Source organism: Mixophyes fleayi, chromosome 10 (assembly GCF_038048845.1).
Source record: "Mixophyes fleayi isolate aMixFle1 chromosome 10, aMixFle1.hap1, whole genome shotgun sequence".
Classification (NCBI taxonomy): Eukaryota; Metazoa; Chordata; class Amphibia; order Anura; family Limnodynastidae; genus Mixophyes; species Mixophyes fleayi.
This window is the reverse complement of record NC_134411.1, coordinates 88,895,599-88,913,210: the sequence shown is the minus strand read 5'-3', so window position 1 is coordinate 88,913,210 and position 17,612 is coordinate 88,895,599. Positions and strand designations below refer to the sequence as shown.

Below are 17,612 nucleotides of genomic sequence, written 5' to 3'. Positions count from 1 at the left end.
TGATTGTTCTTCTCGCGCGGGTGACTCCTCTGTGCTGCGCTCCGCAATGGATGTTGGGCATGATGACATCACGCCTGACATTCACTGCGAGCACCGCACGGAGAAGGAGACAAGGGAGGGAGCCGGAGTACCAGCTGACGTGACCGCAAGGTAAGTATTTTCTTTTCTTTTTTTGCAGGATTTTTTTTTCCATTAACAGTGCTGCCCCCTTGCCACAACCAAAACTCCTTCTGGGCCACATTTACAGGCTTGCTGGACAACCCTGACATAGATGGTCACTGATTGTGCCGACAGTGTAAACGTCCTTGGTATCCTTTGGGACACCACAATGGGCAGTTAGATCCAGAGGCTTGAGCGTCTTCCTGGTCTGCGTTTGTCCGATCACAGGCTGATTAATACTGTGCTGCACATGTCTCACGTATGAGAAAGCGATATCCTCTAGACGTTATTAGTCAAAAATATGTTGAGGTCCCCGATGTCCTGACAAATGTGTAAAAGTCAGGAATCACAATCCAATAAAGTGCTTGACGCGTTTCTCTGCTATATCTGCCGTTTCATCAGAAGCAAAGTAGACATGTGTTGAATCTCAAGGATTTATATACTCCAACAATGGACAGATGATTTCTATAGTGCCTCTAATTAGAGGAAATCAGATCAAATGCTTATGCAGGTTGTGCCAGTGTAAATGCTTATGCAGGTTGTGCCAGTGTTTGTCCCGCAACAAGTGGGCAGGATTGGAGCCTCCAAGTCGTGATTCAAGTAATTTAGGCCCCACCCCCTCGTCAAAGTGACGATTTTGCATGCTTAGCACTACGCCCCGCTTTAAAATCATACATGCACTGCCGTGTGCACCAGTTGTAGGTGCTTACAGCACCCATTCAAAGCTGAGCTGGGCATGAACGGGTCATAACACTCAACTTTCTAATAAGAGGAACAAAGGTGTCCAATCAGGACAGTTGGGAGGTATGGGCAAGGATTAGTAAAAGAAACCAATTTACATAGGTACTGACAGAATCCAAAATGGCCACTGAATGGTGGTGGTCTTGCCAGTAACAAAGATGGCCACTGAGAACAAAATCCCACAGAAAGGAAGAAGATTAATAACACTCATGGTGGTAGACATTATCAGCATCTGGAGTGAACAGCCATGCACAGAGATCAGAGTGGAGACAGTACAGCAGTCTCTGAGAACAGCAGGTGAGTAAAACATATACACCCTTAACCCTGGGTCTCTGTGTACACTGACACGTTGCTATGAAATAAGTACCGTGTCTGCTTCCCAGGAATTCTGAACCCCGCAGTTCCTTGTAAACCTGTCAGAGCAAACAAATACCACACAGCTTAGCAAATGTTTCTGTCTGCAATCACCCTGAAGCAACCGCTTATATCCAATTTTTGCTTATTACGAGAAAACAGTTTGTAATTAGCGTATGCAGCCAATGCAAATGCAATGATGAACATTTCAAGCACAGTTAAGGTTCAAATATGTCTGTTAATGCCAATCCTAGCTCCTTTATGACTTGTGATTTCTGTTTAGTAGTTACTAAACCATAGCCTTTAATCTGCCTGCTCATTAACGTAAACATTTGGTTTTTCTCACAATATAGAGCTCAATTAAAATTAATTTGTTGCTTTAGTTTTACATAGCTACAAATATTACATGCTTTTTTCATACTTGCCTACTTTGGGCAACTTCTCTCCGGGAGAGGGGCGCTACCAAACGTGTCATTTTGGCTCTGCCCCCTGCAACGGAAATGACGGCCCTGCGTAGAGGTGTCTATGACAGGGCAACCCATTTATTTACCATATTTCATTACAAAGTAGCATACATTGGACATGGAGTTAGAAAAACTAAAATTTGGGCCTATGCAGCTCTGTTCAACATGTTTACCTTTTACATTAGGCAAATGTGCACCTGGAAGACGCAATGTGTCCCATTAAAAGTAGGCGATTGCTGTCATCTCGCCTGTGCGCAATAATGTCACATAGCGAGCAGCGCTCAGCCAATACCCTACAGAAAAAATCTGAAGAGCTAGGGGATGGGGGGTGGCAGTAAAGTGCCCAGATTTTGCCCATTCTAGCACCTAGAGGCTCAGGCAAGTCCCCTCTTTCAAATGATGTGGCCTCTTAGACGTTATTGTCTGGTGACCTTGTGTGATCACCAGACAATAACACCCTACGCTACAGAAAAGGTTAAGTCCAGAAACTACCAGATCTCCCCCATCCCGTCTTCAATAAGCTCAGGAGTACCCGCATATGTTGCTGTATGTTAAGTTTTCAAAATAGCTTGTTGGGCTACTGATTCCTACTCATTTTATGCATTTCATTCTAGACCGGGAAACTAGCAAAACAAATGAATTATCGTTTTCAAGTGCAGATTTTATAAAAACCTTTGTGCAGAATCCTGCTTTCTGCGGTTTAGGAACGGTGGATTGATGCCAAAGACAGAACCACAAAGTGTCTCTTAGTGGTGTTTGGAAAAGCAAAATACACACATTTGCTTTTATTTGTGCACCAAGTAAAATGAGACAGCTGAACAAACAGGGAACCTCTGCTGCCTGCTAGTAACAAACTGACCCTGGCAGCATCCTGGATAGGGCCCTGATAGGCCTCTGCACCAACCGGACCCTCCAGGACTTTGTACCGCCATCATAGCCAGTGGCGAATCCAGGAAGGGGAGGGGTCAATCAGAGCAATCGACCCCCCTAACAGTACAAGCATACTGTCAGGGGCACTAGGAGTTTTACCCAAAATTCACCAGGTGGAATTTCACTTTACCAGAGGCGCGGAGTCTAACACAGTGGCTGGTCTTCTCCAGGAACTCCCGCAAGGGAATATGGTTTTAGCGGCTGCCACTGTGCAGGTCGCGGCCCTCTGGGAAGTGTGGTGAATATACGGAACTGTACAGCTGAATAGGAAAGGGAATGTCAATGATATAAATGCAGAATCTCTGAACAATGAAAACAATGGTAACACGGGAGACTGATGAGCAGTAATAAAAGGAGGAGAAAGTTCCAAAGTGCATTAGCACACAGGTAGCATACAGCAGACCAATATATGACAACTGGATAAAGTCTATGGAAGGACCAATCGATAATGCAGCAGGAGAGTCAGCGACTCGCAGCTATACTTCAGAGGCACTATAGGCTTTAGTCCTAATCACAGGTACCATGTAAAATAGTAGGGTAAGCTGCTCCTGACATATGTTCCCGCTGGTAAATGTAAAGACTTGTGCAGATGCTGGTATAATACTAGATAGTGTGGAGCGGTCTGTGACCGGTAAGTCTCACCACTGATGTGGAGAGAAGACTTGTCCAGGTGCAGGTATGTTACCAGGTAGCGTAGAGTGGTCTGCGACTAGCAAGTTGTACCACTGATATGAAGAGAAGACTTGTCCAGTTGCAGGTATATTACCGGGTAGCGTAGAGTGGTCTGCGACTAGCAAGTTATACCACTGATATGGAGAGAAGACTTGTCCAGGTGCAGGTATATTACCAGGTAGCGTAGAGTGGTCTGCGGCTGGCAAGTTGTACCACTGATATGGAGAGAAGACTTGTCCAGGTGCAGGTATGTTACAAGGTAGCGTGAAGTGGTCTGCGGCTAGCAAGTGGTACCACTGATATGGAGAGACTACTTGTCCAGGTGCAGGTATGTTACCAGGTAGTGTAGAGTGGTCTGTGACTAGCAAGTTGTACCACTGATGTGGAGAGAAGACTTGTCCAGGTGCAGGTATATTACCGGGTAGCGTAGAGTGGTCTGCGACTAGCAAGTTATACCACTGATGTGGAGAGAAGACTTGTCCAGGTGCAGGTATATTACCAGGTAGCGTAGAGTGGTCTGCGGCTGGCAAGTTGTACCACGATATGGAGAGAAGGCTTGTCCAGGTGCAGGTATGTTACAAGGTAGCGTGAAGTGGTCTGCGGCTAGCAAGTGGTACCACTGATATGGAGAGACTACTTGTCTAGGTGCAGGTATGTTACCAGGTAGTGTAGAGTGGTCTGTGACTAGCAAGTTGTACCACTGATATGGAGAGACGACTTGTCCAGGTGCAGGTATATTACCAGGTAGCGTAGAGTGGTCTGCGGCTGGCAAGTTGTACCACGATATGGAGAGAAGGCTTGTCCAGGTGCAGGTATGTAACAAGGTAGCGTGGAGTGGTCTGCGACTAGCAAGTTGTACCACTGATATGGAGAGACGACTTGTCCAGGTGCAGGTATGTAACAAGGTAGCGTGGAGTGGTCTGCGGCTGGCAAGTTGTACCACTAATATGGAGAGACGACTTGTCCAGGTGCAGGTATGTAACAAGGTAGCGTGGAGTGGTCTGCGGCTGGCAAGTTGTACCACTAATATGGAGAGACGACTTGTCCAGGTGCAGGTATGTAACAAGGTAGCGTGGAGTGGTCTGCGGCTGGCAAGTTGTACCACGATATGGAGAGACGACTTGTCCAGGTGCAGGTATGTTACCAGGTAGCGTGGAGTGGTCTGCGGCTGGCAAGTTGTACCACTGATATGGAGAGAAGGCTTGTCCAGGTGCAGGTATGTAACAAGGTAGCGTGGAGTGGTCTGCGGCTGGCAAGTTGTACCACAATACGGAGAGAAGGCTTGTCCAGGTGCAGGTATGTAACAAGGTAGCGTGGAGTGGTCTGCGGCTGGCAAGTTGTACCACGATATGGAGAGAAGGCTTGTCCAGGTGCAGGTATGTTACACAGCAAACAGAGCACGAGTAGAAACCAGAAACACCTCGGAGTCACAAGGGAATGAGAACCAAGAGCAGGCAATGGTAATAGAGTAACAGGTGCCTTAAGTAGTGAGAGGTGATTGATTGACCAATGAGACTATGAGCAAGGTTTTAACAGTCCGTGGTTTCTGCACATGCGCAATCCTTGGTCAAGATGGCGGACGGCCGCGGCGCAGAACAGGCGCTGGTAAGAGAGAGAGACCCATGTCCCAAACCAGAGGCACTAACCGTCCGGTGCGTGACACATACCTTTTAAATTGCCAAGATGCCGATCAAAGCAGGTGGGGCCAATCAGGTCCAGGGCGGGGCCAACCGGGACCAGCCAATCAGAATGAAGAGGGCGTGATTATGCTAAATCGCCACCCACTAAAAATAAAGTCTAGGTTCGTCCCTGATCATACCCCAAACTTGGCCTCTCTACATAAAGCCTCAGTATTTTGCAGAGCTCTCCACCCCCTCCCTTTAGAATGTAAGCTTCACAGGCAAGGTATTCTACTCAATGTCTTGTGTCTACCCACTGTCCATCCTTTTCTCTGTCCCTGTCGTATGCTTTATTCTTTCTGTATGCCATGTAATTTCTTCTGCTAATTGCATCCATGCATTTATTATTCTGTCTATCTGTACCCATTGTCCTTATCTGTATGTACTTATGCCATCTTGTATGTTATAACCGCCTATGTACGGCGCTGCGGAAGCCTTGTGGTACCTTATAAAAAAAAAGACGATGACGATAATTTTGTGGGCGATGTGTCATCAATGATGTTGGAATGTGATCAGCCCAAAAAGTGCCAAAATAGATTAAGCACAGGGGCGAGAAAAGCCTCCGCGCCAAAGGGGCTCAAACTGCAATCATCTCGGTCTAGTGGTAAAGCTTGAACGTAATAAGGAATCTCAGACCATGTTAAATGCATTGAAAAACTCAGTGGATCATCATCATCATTTATTTATATAGCGCCACTGATTCCGCAGCGCTGTATAGAGAACTCATTCACATCAGTCCCTGCCCCATGGGGGGGAGAGAGAGATCAATTTTTGATAGCAGCCAATCAACCTGCCAGCATGTTTTTGGAGTGGATATATCATCATCATCATCATCATTTATTTTTATAGCGCCACTAATTCCTCAGCGCTGTACAGAGAACTCATTCACATCAGTCCCTGCCCGATTGAAGCTTACAGTCTAAATATATTGTTAGGAGAGTATGTATTTTAACTGCTATAACGCTGTTTCTATTGTTATAGGAAGCATATTGGGATTAATTATATATCAGCACTGTCCTTAGGACATAGGCAACACAATGTTATACAAAGTATAAGTAAAGTTCTTGGGCAGTCACAAGGGAGGATGTTATTGTAGCCTGCAGCCCTTCTTCAGACTGCCACAAGGGGGCTATTGTATAGGTAATCGCATTCTGCATGCATTTTCCAGTGTACAGTCCCCTGGATGTCCTCCAATCAGAGGAGAGGAGAGCGTGACGCGGGCTGGCTGCATTCAGGAGGTGAACTTTCAGGAACTGCAAAGGAAGCAGAAGCAGATTCATTCAGACACATGGGGCGCACAGTACAACTAACCCCTTTCCTGTCCTCTCCCCTGACAGATCTCCAGCATCACGTCAGTTACTAAGAAGCTGTGACCTAATCAGGTGGAGGAGGCAGACAATACACTTCCTATTTAAGCTGCTCTCCCCCCTCCTCAGTCACTATGGATAGGATGGAGGTGACAGAGGTGTTTGCCGGCATCCAGCTCCCTGGACACCTCCACACTGCACAATCCCTGCAGTATGCTCAGGACTTCCAGTTCCAAGAGGGAGATATCGTGATAGTCACATACCCCAAGTCAGGTATGAATGGTGATGTCATCTTACAGGCTGCACCTATGCAACTTGTAGCTCTGTGGAGGTAGCCCCAGGGCATGCTTGTACTTGTAGTTCCACAGAAGCTGGAGGGCCTGACAGACTTACTGTACCAATTGCAGTCTTATTTAGTAAAGACAAACTTTGTAAATGTCATTACTGGGCTACTGATCATTGCTATAATTGTTTGTATATCACTGAGTCTTACTGTAACTTCTACATGGCTTAAAGGAGGTAAGGATTTCAGTCATGCCATATTATAGTGATTTTCACCTTTGGACAACTTTAATGTATTGGTTTGTACATGCTGAAATGCAACTTCCTAAATACACTGCTTCATTTATCTGTTTTTATCTGATTTTCTTTTTTCATTGATGAATTTATACCACTCAGGCAGAGATGTTTGTGGTGCATTGGGATATGATACAAGTCAGCTGTGCTCTGCATTGCACACTGTTGTATCCAAGGGCACAAAATACAGCCACTCTGGATATCAAAGGATGTAGCATAGTAGAAAATACTGATGGTGGGCTGATGATGTGGGGAGGAGGGGGCATCGTTTGCGTAGAATGCCTGCCCTATGTACTGAAGGCTCTTGGTGTTCATCAGATTCCGGTACCATTCAGATACTCTACTAAGATATATGTAACCTATTCAAGATAGGTAGGCAGCTGCATTCAGAAAATAGACCCTATGGTTATATTACATTTCATTCTAAAATGGCAACAAAGGTAGACTATTCCTTTCAAGGACCACTAAATGTAAAAAAATAAATAAATAATAAAAATATTTATTGATTATTTGTGTTTTTAAAGCAACATAATATTGATAACACTAGTCTAAATAATCATAATAGCCAGGGAGCTTGCTTAATTTTATTTCTGTTAAAAGCCATAGAGATCCAATTCACAGATAAAGAAGCCTAATTATCATGAACAGCCCCTCCGGGGTGATATGGGAGATTTTAGTATTTTTTTTATTGCCGCTGGTACAGCGATAAATAAATCCCTTATCGCCACAATTTATCAAAAATATAGCTCAGCGATACTCTGCTCCCCCTGCGGTACTGGCTTGAGGCGGTAGCGTTTTTTTACGGTCTTTGCAGATGTGTGAGCCGGCTTGCCAGATTTGGGCTTTCAGTTCCCAGTAAAGTTGGGGAAAGAAAAGAGAAAAAAGTTTAAAATGAATTAAAAAAATAATACTCTATTAAAAAACCTGTAGAAATTAAAATAAAAAGTCTTTAGGCGAGCATTTTAAAATTATTTTAAGACGCTATTGCCCTACTGAGCTAGCAGTAACGCAACAGGTATTGTGGCTGTACAAGAATTTATGTTAAATTTGTATGGGTAAGTTTCGCCAGTGATTCTTACCGTTGCCAGGGTTACTTCTATTGATAGGACGGAGTGAAACATCCCTAGTGCAGCGTAAACTCCTGCCATTGGTTTTAGGACTTTTCTTACTTTGATAAATCTGTCTTTTCGTGTAAACATTAACCCCCTGTCTCAAAACCTCATTAGCATGTGTTAAGCATTTAGCGCAAGTTAACCTTTTACTGCAGTCCTTTCAAGCAGGAATATTTTCCCGTCGTTCCCTCTTGGTATACCTGGTCAGTATTCTATCCAGATGGCAGTGATTAAAATAGAACAGAGAGACAAGATGATTAACTGGTCTACACAGCCATCCAGCTAACAAAAGCACTTTCTCTGCTGTGACGTCTATAGGCATAGTGCCAAACGGCTCCAATTTCCAGGAACAGTCCCAGGTTTTAAACGTTCTCCCTGCAAATGTTGCTAAAATAAGTATGTTAGTCTGTTATTTAAATTCCTTAAATAAGACATGATTGTGGGGTTGCAGTGCTCCAAGGTCCTGCAAGAGGATATCATGTTGGAACATGCTTCAAAGCGCTGGCTGAAAAGCGAATTATTCCTAGAAACTCATTTAACATGTTGGCTGCTATTCCAATATCGTTTGCTTTGCCTGTGATGAAATGTCCCAGGGTCAAAAGTAGATTGATAAATTTGTGATTGGTGCAGGCACTTATCATAATGCAGAGTAAATGATTTGAAAGTGCAAATCAAGTTTCCCACACACCGGCAAATCTGTTAGTTCGGCCTAAGCACCCAGATCTGTTTAAAGTTTTGCCACCTGTGTGGGTAGACAAATCGGACAGATCTGGTTATTCGATGGTCAGTTTTTGTGGTTGGCTGATGACCTCACACACCTACAGGTCCCTGTCGTTGGATAGAAGATTTTTTTTTCACGTTTTCGTTTGGGCATGGAGGGCACTTGTCTTGCCCCCCGGGTTGGTTACCTTGGCCAGTTCAGTCTGTGCTCTTCAAGTTGATCAGTTAGAATTTATTCAGCCAATCAGCAGCTCCAGGATACCACTGCAGAAACAAACGCACAGTACCACTTCTCTTCTTCTTTGTGGTGGATGTAGTTTTAGTATTTACCCTCTAATCACCAGCTATGGCCAGCTGCACAGTACCACTCCTGTTGACTGGTAGTTGGGTGTACTTTTCGTTTGAAGTTGCATAGAGGCATAATCCTTGATTTCTGAAGGGGACTCCTAGTCTAAAAAAGTGGTGGCCAAGAGGCGACCTGTGGAGTTGGCTGCTTCCGATTTCACTCTCTCTCAGTAAGTGGAGAATAAAGCAGAAGTGGGGCAGCCGACTTACACGTTACATGACACAGTGAGGGAGGGGGGGGGGGGGGTCAGCATACCCGGCGTGCCTATGGTGTTTAAGGAAGAAATTGTTTGAATACATTGTGTTTTTTTTTTTTTTTTAATGTATTTTATATAGTACATTTCAGTTTTTTTTTTCTTATATTTACATGATCCACAATCTCATAGGGACCACATGGATGCAAGAGATCTTGACTCTGATTTACAGCCAAGGGGACACAGAGATAGCCACAACCGTGCCAAACTGGGTTCGGGCCCCCTGGCTGGAGCATACGTACTTCAAAGAGACGTTAAAGGACGGAGAAGGCCCCAGAATCATCACCACGCACCTCCCGAGTGATGTTCTTGCTCCAGCCCTGCAGAAGTCGAAAGCAAAGGTGAGTTCGCTCCTCATTGGACAAACACAGATATTATAATAATGTGGTCTAACTGCGGAACGGATCACAACAATCGCATCTTCATTCTATTTTAGAATCCTCGAGGTTCCTGGCATTTGGGGCTTATGATCTTGCACCAGTTTATTGCAACACACTGGGCAATATGGGCAAATTGTCTTTATTACCCCCCACGTGTGTGTGGTGAAATTGAATGCCATCCTCAAGAATGAGTACATTTTCGGGCATGCACAGAAATATAGTTTGCAGATAACTTCCTTTAGTTGGTATAAATTTTAGGACGTTTGTTCCCAAGTAAATAATGCCGGAAGTTTGACCTGTGGGCATCACAACCTGGTTTCTGTAGATTTTTCATCCTTGGGTAGTGCTTTACTCTAGCCTAGAGATACAGTTGCTTCTCTCAGATATCTGTGTTTGACTGAGAGACATATTTTAAATTCCCCAGATTAGCAATTTCATTTTTTTTTTTTTAATGTTACTATTTTTTTATCTGATTAAAAATTTGCAGAGTGTTTATTTTCCGGTTACCCTGCTAGAGAGTGTAAGGAATTAGTGTGCTGCCGGAGAGTTTAGACCAAAGATATGTCTATAAAACAAACAGAATACGCACATATCTCATACAAGACACTGCAAAACTTTAATTTATAAACTCATCATCTCCTGCATCGACTATTGCAATTCCCTCCTTACTGGTCTTCCTCCAAATCAGACTTACCCATACAATCTATTTTGCAAGAAACTCCTAGATTGATTTTCCTTGCAAATCATTCTTCCTCTGCTGAGTCACTATATCAGTTTCTAAATTGGTTGCCTGTTTTTCAACAAATCCAATATAAAATTCTACTACTAGCCATCAACAAAACAGCAGCAACATACATTTCCTTACTTGTCTCAAAATATCTCCAAACTCGACACCTCTGTTCTACACAAGATCTGCATCTCTCTTCCACTCTCCTAATATCATCCCATTCCCGGTTAAAGGACTTTTCTCGGGCTGCACCCACTTTGTGGAATTCACTCCCTCGCACCATAAGACTTTTCTCTAGTCTTCAAACCTTCAAGCGTTCTCTGAAAACCCACCTCTTCAGGTAAGCTTATAATATTCCTCAACCACCCTCTTAATCTCCCTAGGTTACCCTATTACCACCCTCTACACAGTTAACACAAGACGACAACCTTCTGACCAACACTGCTGTGTGACTGATCACACAGCCCACTGAGCACGTTTTATCTTTGCAGTCTGTCTGGACCAATATGCAATATGTAGCACTTACCCTCATGTATCAAACTACCATTGTCACATAGATTGTAAGCTTGTGAGCAGGGCCCTCTTACATCTCTGTCTGTATTACCCAGTATTGTTTCATTACTGTTTGTTCCCAAGCTCTAAAGAATTTGCTAGTGTTATATAAATGTTGATGATGATATGTCTTGTTTTCAGGTCGTCTACATAGCGAGGAATCCCAAAGATGTGGCTGTTTCCTTCTACTATTTTCACAAAATGGCTAAATTCCTCCCAGAGTCTGGAACCTTTCCTGAATTCCTGGATCTCTTCCTTAAGGGCAAAGGTCAGATTTCAAAATGAGCTGTTGACTGCATCGTTTACTTAGAAGGCGCCACAAGGCTTTAGCAGTGCCGTACATAGAACATAACATTGCATAAGTAAATTCAGATAAGAGCAATGGGTATGGATAAGCAGAATAATCAATGTATGATGCCATTAACAGAACAAATTGAACTGCATATAAAAAATAGTCAACATAAGACAAAGCCGGGACAGAGGAGGGTGGAGAGGGGCACATTTCAGATATAGTAGACATGACACCTAGGATAGAGGAGCTTACATTCCATAGGGGAGGGGTTAGGAGACAAAAGGAGCAGATGGGACAATAGGCATAGTAGGGTTTACTGTGAAGCAGAGGTCTGCAAGATGCTGAGACCGGGATGTAGAGGCCTAGATGGGGCCATGATGGTGCAGGGGCCTAGGTGGTAGAGCCCTGCAGGGTCTAAATGATTCAGAGGCCTATTTAGGCTGTAGCCAGGATGGTGCAATGGCCTAGGTAGTGGTGAAGCCTGGATGGTGGCAAGTGAGGTGTGACAGGGGCAATGTAATCACAGTGGTAAACCAACAGCAAGGCAATACTATGGCAAAGCCATATTTAGGCACAACAGTGGTACAGTACAATGGTAAAGGCAATGCAGTACAATAATGGCAGAGGTAAGCGCATTAAATACAAAGGCAATGGGACAATAGTGGGTGTAGGGGGGGATTAGTGGCGGGTGTGCAATGGAGAGACGGGCAGGAGTGAAGTGGTGGATAAGTAGAGGTGAGTGTACGGAAAGCAGGTGTGCTCAGAGAAAGGTTAGGAATGAGAGAGACGACAGGAGTTGGCAAGAGTGAGGCAGGAAAATAAAGAGAAATCACCACTTTGTGTACAAAAACATATCTTCTCTCAGGGTGAATGCTAAGATATAGTTAATTGGCTGCTATTAAATTGACCCTTGTGTCTGTCTGTGTCTGTGTGTGTGTTCGGGAATTTAGACTGTAAGCTCCAATGGGGCAGGGACTGATGTGAATGAGTTCTCTGTGCAGCGCTGTGGAGTTAGTGGCGCTATATAAATATATGGTGATGATGATATAGTTGGGTAGAATACAAATTTTCTACATCTGTGCTAAATGGTCATCTGAAAAAAACAAAGCGCAAAATGAAAAAAAAACTATTGGTCTTAAGCTAGATGAGTGCTAGGCCGGAGTGATGTCCTAAACTGTGCTTCACTGACCAGCAGCTTAACACAGGTTATAACCATAGATAACAAATTTCTTTTATATACGTTTAAAAAAAATTAGTTTGCACAGATGTGGAACACAAGTTACAATGTGATGAGATTTTGATTAGGGCAGGATGCAGTGGCGGATCCAGGGGGGGGCGATCGGGGCATTCGCCCCCCCTAGCAGCAAAAAGCTAGGTCCCAGCCGCCGATTAAAACGGGAGGGGGCGGGGACAATCGCGGGCGGAAGGCGGGGTTAACGCAGGCCAGCCAATCAGAGCAGAGGAGGGGCGTGATTATGCAAAATCGCCCCCCCTAAACATAAAGTCTAGATCCGCCGCTGATGGGATGAGAGTTGTTGCAGATGATGTACACACTGTACTGCAAAGCTTGGATTATAGACTGAATGATTATGAATACAGCCGACCCACTGTGAGAATGTTTTCTTTGTACATCTGCCTTTCAGATAGCAATTAAGTGTATCTTGGTAGACATAAGACAGGTTCATGGTCGTAAAGATAAGGATTAAGACATAACTAATGGGTAATATGGATTCAGTAATTTTACCTTCAGATTAGCATATAGTCTATGCATTGTCTGGCTAGCTACACACTACAAGTTATATCTAATGTCCTTCTGTTGTTAAAGGCACATTAAACTTTTTTACATTTTCTCTGCTTTTATTTAGCACTTTAGCTTCTAAAACTCTCGGCTAGTTTAAAGGTCCAATCCCACGTAGATTTTTTATTTTTTAAACAGCAATTTGTGTGACCTTATGTTGGCATGAAGCTGATAATCACTTCTCCAGGAGGTTCTCCTGTAACTCGTTGTTAGCAAAATCGCACTGTAGTGGGTGGTAGGGGGGTATTTATTCAGCTGCTACTCCACACATGGTGTCTCCTGAGTGTGAACTATGCCCTACTTCAAACTCTGCTGTATGATGCTCAAGACAGAAAGATAATAAAGAGAAATGATTAGACTTTGATCATGTGTTTATAGTGGTATTTCCTGTCTAAACATCTGTGAGCTTGAGGCCCTTGCATGGGTGTGTGGCAACCCTAGAGAAGCTGTAATCATTTGTAGACTGGATAAGTTAGAACTTTAACGTTTGTTTTACTTTTAGATATTTGAGCTATTTTATATTGCATCATTTGAAACCATATAGACCTTCAGATGCTTACTGGCAAGGCATTCTGGGAGTGCCAGTTTTTCTACACATTACTGTTGTCTGACTGTCTGTTTGTTGTGTCCCTTCAGTGTACTACGGATCATGGTTCGACCATGTGAAGGGCTGGCACAGGCAAAGAAAGAACATGGACTACTTCTACATTACCTATGAAGACCTACAAAAGGTGAGTGTTGGAAGGCAACGGTATAATGCTGACGCACCAGCTTTAAAGGGTTAACTAAGATAGGGGTACTTTTATAACAGTCGCATGGGTAGTGACAGTGGTTTTAGTAGTCAACAATAACTGCAGAGGCCAACACCTGGGTACTCTAGATGAAGTCTCCATGACTGTCATGGACTTGTGTCTGGTTTTAAATAGCTGATCTGGCAACACAAGAGCCTATAGGTGTATAAACACGACCATTTGGAGAGAGAATTTGCTTTGGGACTAGTTTGTCTAAAATAAACAATCGGCTCTCCTGATCCAACATCTGATCAGAGCTACTTGAACTTCCTGTTGCCCATAACCTTGATCTGCCAGTTTATGTAGTCATTGGTAAGCTGCTCTAAGGAGCCCCATATGATTGTCAATTACATGGTGCTGATTGTCTGGATCTGTCCAGCTTTTCACAGATGTGGGGGGCCAATTTGGACACAGGTCTGATCAATTATTTTATTGAAACCAGGTTAGTTCAGTTGGATAATTAGTGAGGAAGCAGGGAGTACTGCTGTGTGGCTTAAGTAGTCATTTGTTTTTCAAAATGACATAAAAAGAACCTCAACAATCACTTTTTTTTTTCCCCCTTTTTGTAGGACTTGAGAAGGTCCATAAAGAAACTGTGTGGCTTTCTGGGCTGTCCCATGTATTCTAAAGAGGTGGATAAGGTGGAACAACACTGTAAGTTTCCGGTCATGAGTCAGAATTTGATGGTGAACTACAGCCTTATACCTCGTGATATTATGGATCATGAGCAGAGCAAGTTCATGAGGAAAGGTAAGTGAGCCATCATTTCAAATCCTTACCTGTTAATCCAAGGATTTCTGTTTTCACTGGATATCTGAATTGCAATGATGTAAATGAATATTCTGCTAAAAAGAAGAGTGCTACCATTTTTACTCTATGGCTAGTAGGTGATGCTGTTTTGCTTGTGAATGCTGGTTTAGGCCAGTGTTTAGACCAGTATTTAGGCAAGTGTTTAGGCCACAGCCGGCTTTCAGGGACCCCTAACCGTGCAGGTTTTCCAGTGAAATAATTAGTACCACCTGTGGACCTATTACAAATGTGTCAGTCAGTAATTACTACATCTGTTTTTTCCAGCAAGGAAATCTAGAAAACATGCACTGTTAGGGTTCCCTGAGAACCAGATTTGGGAAACTAAGCAGATGAAACAATGTTTCTTCTACTCCTGTTAATGAAGGCAGAAATACAAGTATGGATCATAATCCTTTAAACAGGGCAGGCCCTCTTTGATGGTGTTAACAATGTATGTCATTTGCTGTAGACCCTGCACCTCACTGTACGTTGATTTCTGTATTACAGGTGTAGTAGGAGACTGGAAACAGCACTTTACAGAAGAGCAGAGTGCAGCCTTTGATAACGTTTTCCAAGAGAAGATGTCGGATTGTGATCTACATTTTGTTTGGAGTTTAGACTGAGCAGTGACCAAGATCAATATAGGCGAGCAGGTGCTCTCAAGCAGTATAAACATTTCAATAGAAGAGACTATAGTACAGTATTCAACATCCGATGTCTGTTATTCTATCTAGCCAATGGACCAGTGATAGGAATAAACTTGTGATGTCACTCCTGGAGCAAATATATATTGCAGCATGGAAGTCACTAATTTTAGAAGGGTTTCGTGATACACAGCTTGATATGAGGATTATAAGTGTTAGTAACTTTCTAAACTGTGTATATTACAAAAAGGACAATTTGTGCCCTACTATTTAATAAAAGGGGTAGAGGTCACGGAGTTCCAGAGGTCACACTTTCCTTATATTTTATAGCCTGTATACATTATTCCCGTATGTAACTTAATCTACCTCAAAACAATATATTGTTCCCTGTTAGCAGTCTTGGGTTGTTACTGTAGTTCTGTTTGTAAAACCTCAAAATCTCCCTGGACGATGTAGAGTAAGCAGTACATGCACCAAACTGTTTTAATGTTTACAGAAACGTTCAGACACAACGTGAACAAGAATCCTGCTCATAAGAGCTTGCAATCTATAGGTAATAAGTTAATAGGTCAGGGAAATCCATTAGGAAACATTTGTGGTGTTAATTGGGTAATGTATTATCGGGTTGGGGGAAAACTAGTTTTATACGATCAGGTTATATGCTTGTTTTTAGGTAGTATTTGAAGGCTTGAAAACTGAATATCTAGTTCTATAATGTATCCTGTAGAGTCGCTCATGATCTTAATCTACTCCTAACCAGCCACGTTATGCACCGATCAGCCACAACATTTAAACCACTATCGAGTAGAGTGAATCACATTGATTATCTCGTTACAATGACATCTGTCAAGGGGTGGGATATAGTAGACAGCAAGTGAACAATCAGTTGTTGATGTGTTAGAAGCAGAAAAAAATGGGCAAGTGTACGGATCGGAGTGCCTTTGACAATTTTGATGGCTAGATGACTGCAACTCCAAAATGACAGGTCTTGTGGGGTGTTCCCACTATGCAGTGGTTTGTACCTACCAAAAGTGGTCCAAAGAAGGGTTATCGGTGCCCAAAGCTCACTGATTTACGCGGGGAGCGAAGACTATTTTTTCTAGTCCAGTCTCACAGAAGAGCTACTGTAGTACAAATTGCTGACAAAGTTAATGCTGGCTATGATAGAAAGGTGACAGAACCTACAGTGCATCGCAGCTTGCTGCAGACTGGCCAGAGTGCCCAGGCCGACCCCTGTCCAACACCAAAAGCATCTACAATGGGCATGCAAGTGCCAGAACTGGACCATGGAAGAATGTGGCCTGGACTGATGAATCACCCCCTTCCCCCCCCCCCAAAAAAAAAAAAAAAAGTTGAAGGCAAAAATATAAGTAGAAAACAATTAACCTTTTTTTTGTACTTAAATTTTTGAAAATAAAAATATTTTAAAAACTTTCCTTTCTGATTCCTTCCCCATCATACCAAATCCATGTCATGCGTTGTGCGCAGCAGAGTTTTGTATGTCTCGCCTACTCTTGCTTCGATGCTATTTTTATTATATTTTAGTTTATTTTATTATAATATTTAAAAATTATAATGCTATTTTATTATAATTTGTGAAGTGCCAAAATATTACACAGCGCTGTACATTGAGAGGATCATGAATCAAACAAATTACAGACAAGGACATAAAGGTAAAAATGTCCCTTCCCAAATGAGCTTACAATCTAAGCGTAAGACTGTCGCAGGAAGTGTAGTTGGTGGAGGGTAATGTGTGTGCAGGGGCGGACCTAGACGTAATTTTTAGGGGGGGGGATTTTACATAATCACGCCCCTCCTTTCTGATTGTCTGGCCCCGGAAAAACCCCACCCATGATTGGCACCTCCCCTTCCACCCTTTTTGATTGGTGTCTTGGACCCAAATTTAAAGAACTTGTACTGCTGGGCGGGAGGGCGCGATTGCCCCACCCCTTGGATCCGCCACTGCGTGCGTGTGTGTTTTATGTAAGGTAGAGGCATGATCACAAACCTGCCATTGTAACAAGAAAGAAAGGTTTACCAAAAATGATTCCAAAACCCCCGCCAATATAGTCTTAATTCTGACTCCACCACCCAAATTAAGAATTTGTGCACACCAGTATGTTGTACAAACAAGGGAATGGGTAATAAATATGTAATCAATTATTATGCTCGATTTTTATTTGTAATTAGGAAAAAAATGTTTTGCATCATTTTGTATTTTATTTTCTTGGCGCCCTGCCACTTTGTCTTGGCAAGAAACATTAACATTTTCAAACTTCCTCTTCTTTATATGATGACCTCATTATGGCTTATAATGTACTGGATA

The 17,612-nt window shown here is 43.1% G+C and overlaps 1 protein-coding gene across 3 annotated transcripts; it reads left to right on the top strand.

Moving 5' to 3' along the window:
* The first annotated feature begins 1,074 nt into the window (after window positions 1–1,074).
* LOC142104407 (sulfotransferase 2B1-like) lies at window positions 1,075–17,449 on the top strand. Of its 3 annotated transcripts, none has more exons than XM_075189059.1 (7): window positions 1,075–1,197; window positions 6,337–6,579; window positions 9,446–9,654; window positions 11,114–11,240; window positions 13,699–13,793; window positions 14,423–14,603; window positions 15,150–17,449. In XM_075189059.1, exons 2-7 carry the CDS (start codon window positions 6,441–6,443, stop codon window positions 15,263–15,265), a joined length of 867 nt encoding a protein of 288 aa, XP_075045160.1. In that variant the 5' UTR covers window positions 1,075–1,197; window positions 6,337–6,440; the 3' UTR covers window positions 15,266–17,449. The 3 variants fall into 3 exon arrangements, with proteins under 3 accessions (XP_075045160.1, XP_075045161.1, XP_075045159.1); XM_075189060.1 differs by lacking the exon at window positions 1,075–1,197 and adding an exon at window positions 6,222–6,237; XM_075189058.1 differs by lacking the exon at window positions 1,075–1,197 and having other exon boundaries at window positions 6,244–6,579.
* The last annotated feature ends 163 nt before the right edge of the window (window positions 17,450–17,612 follow it).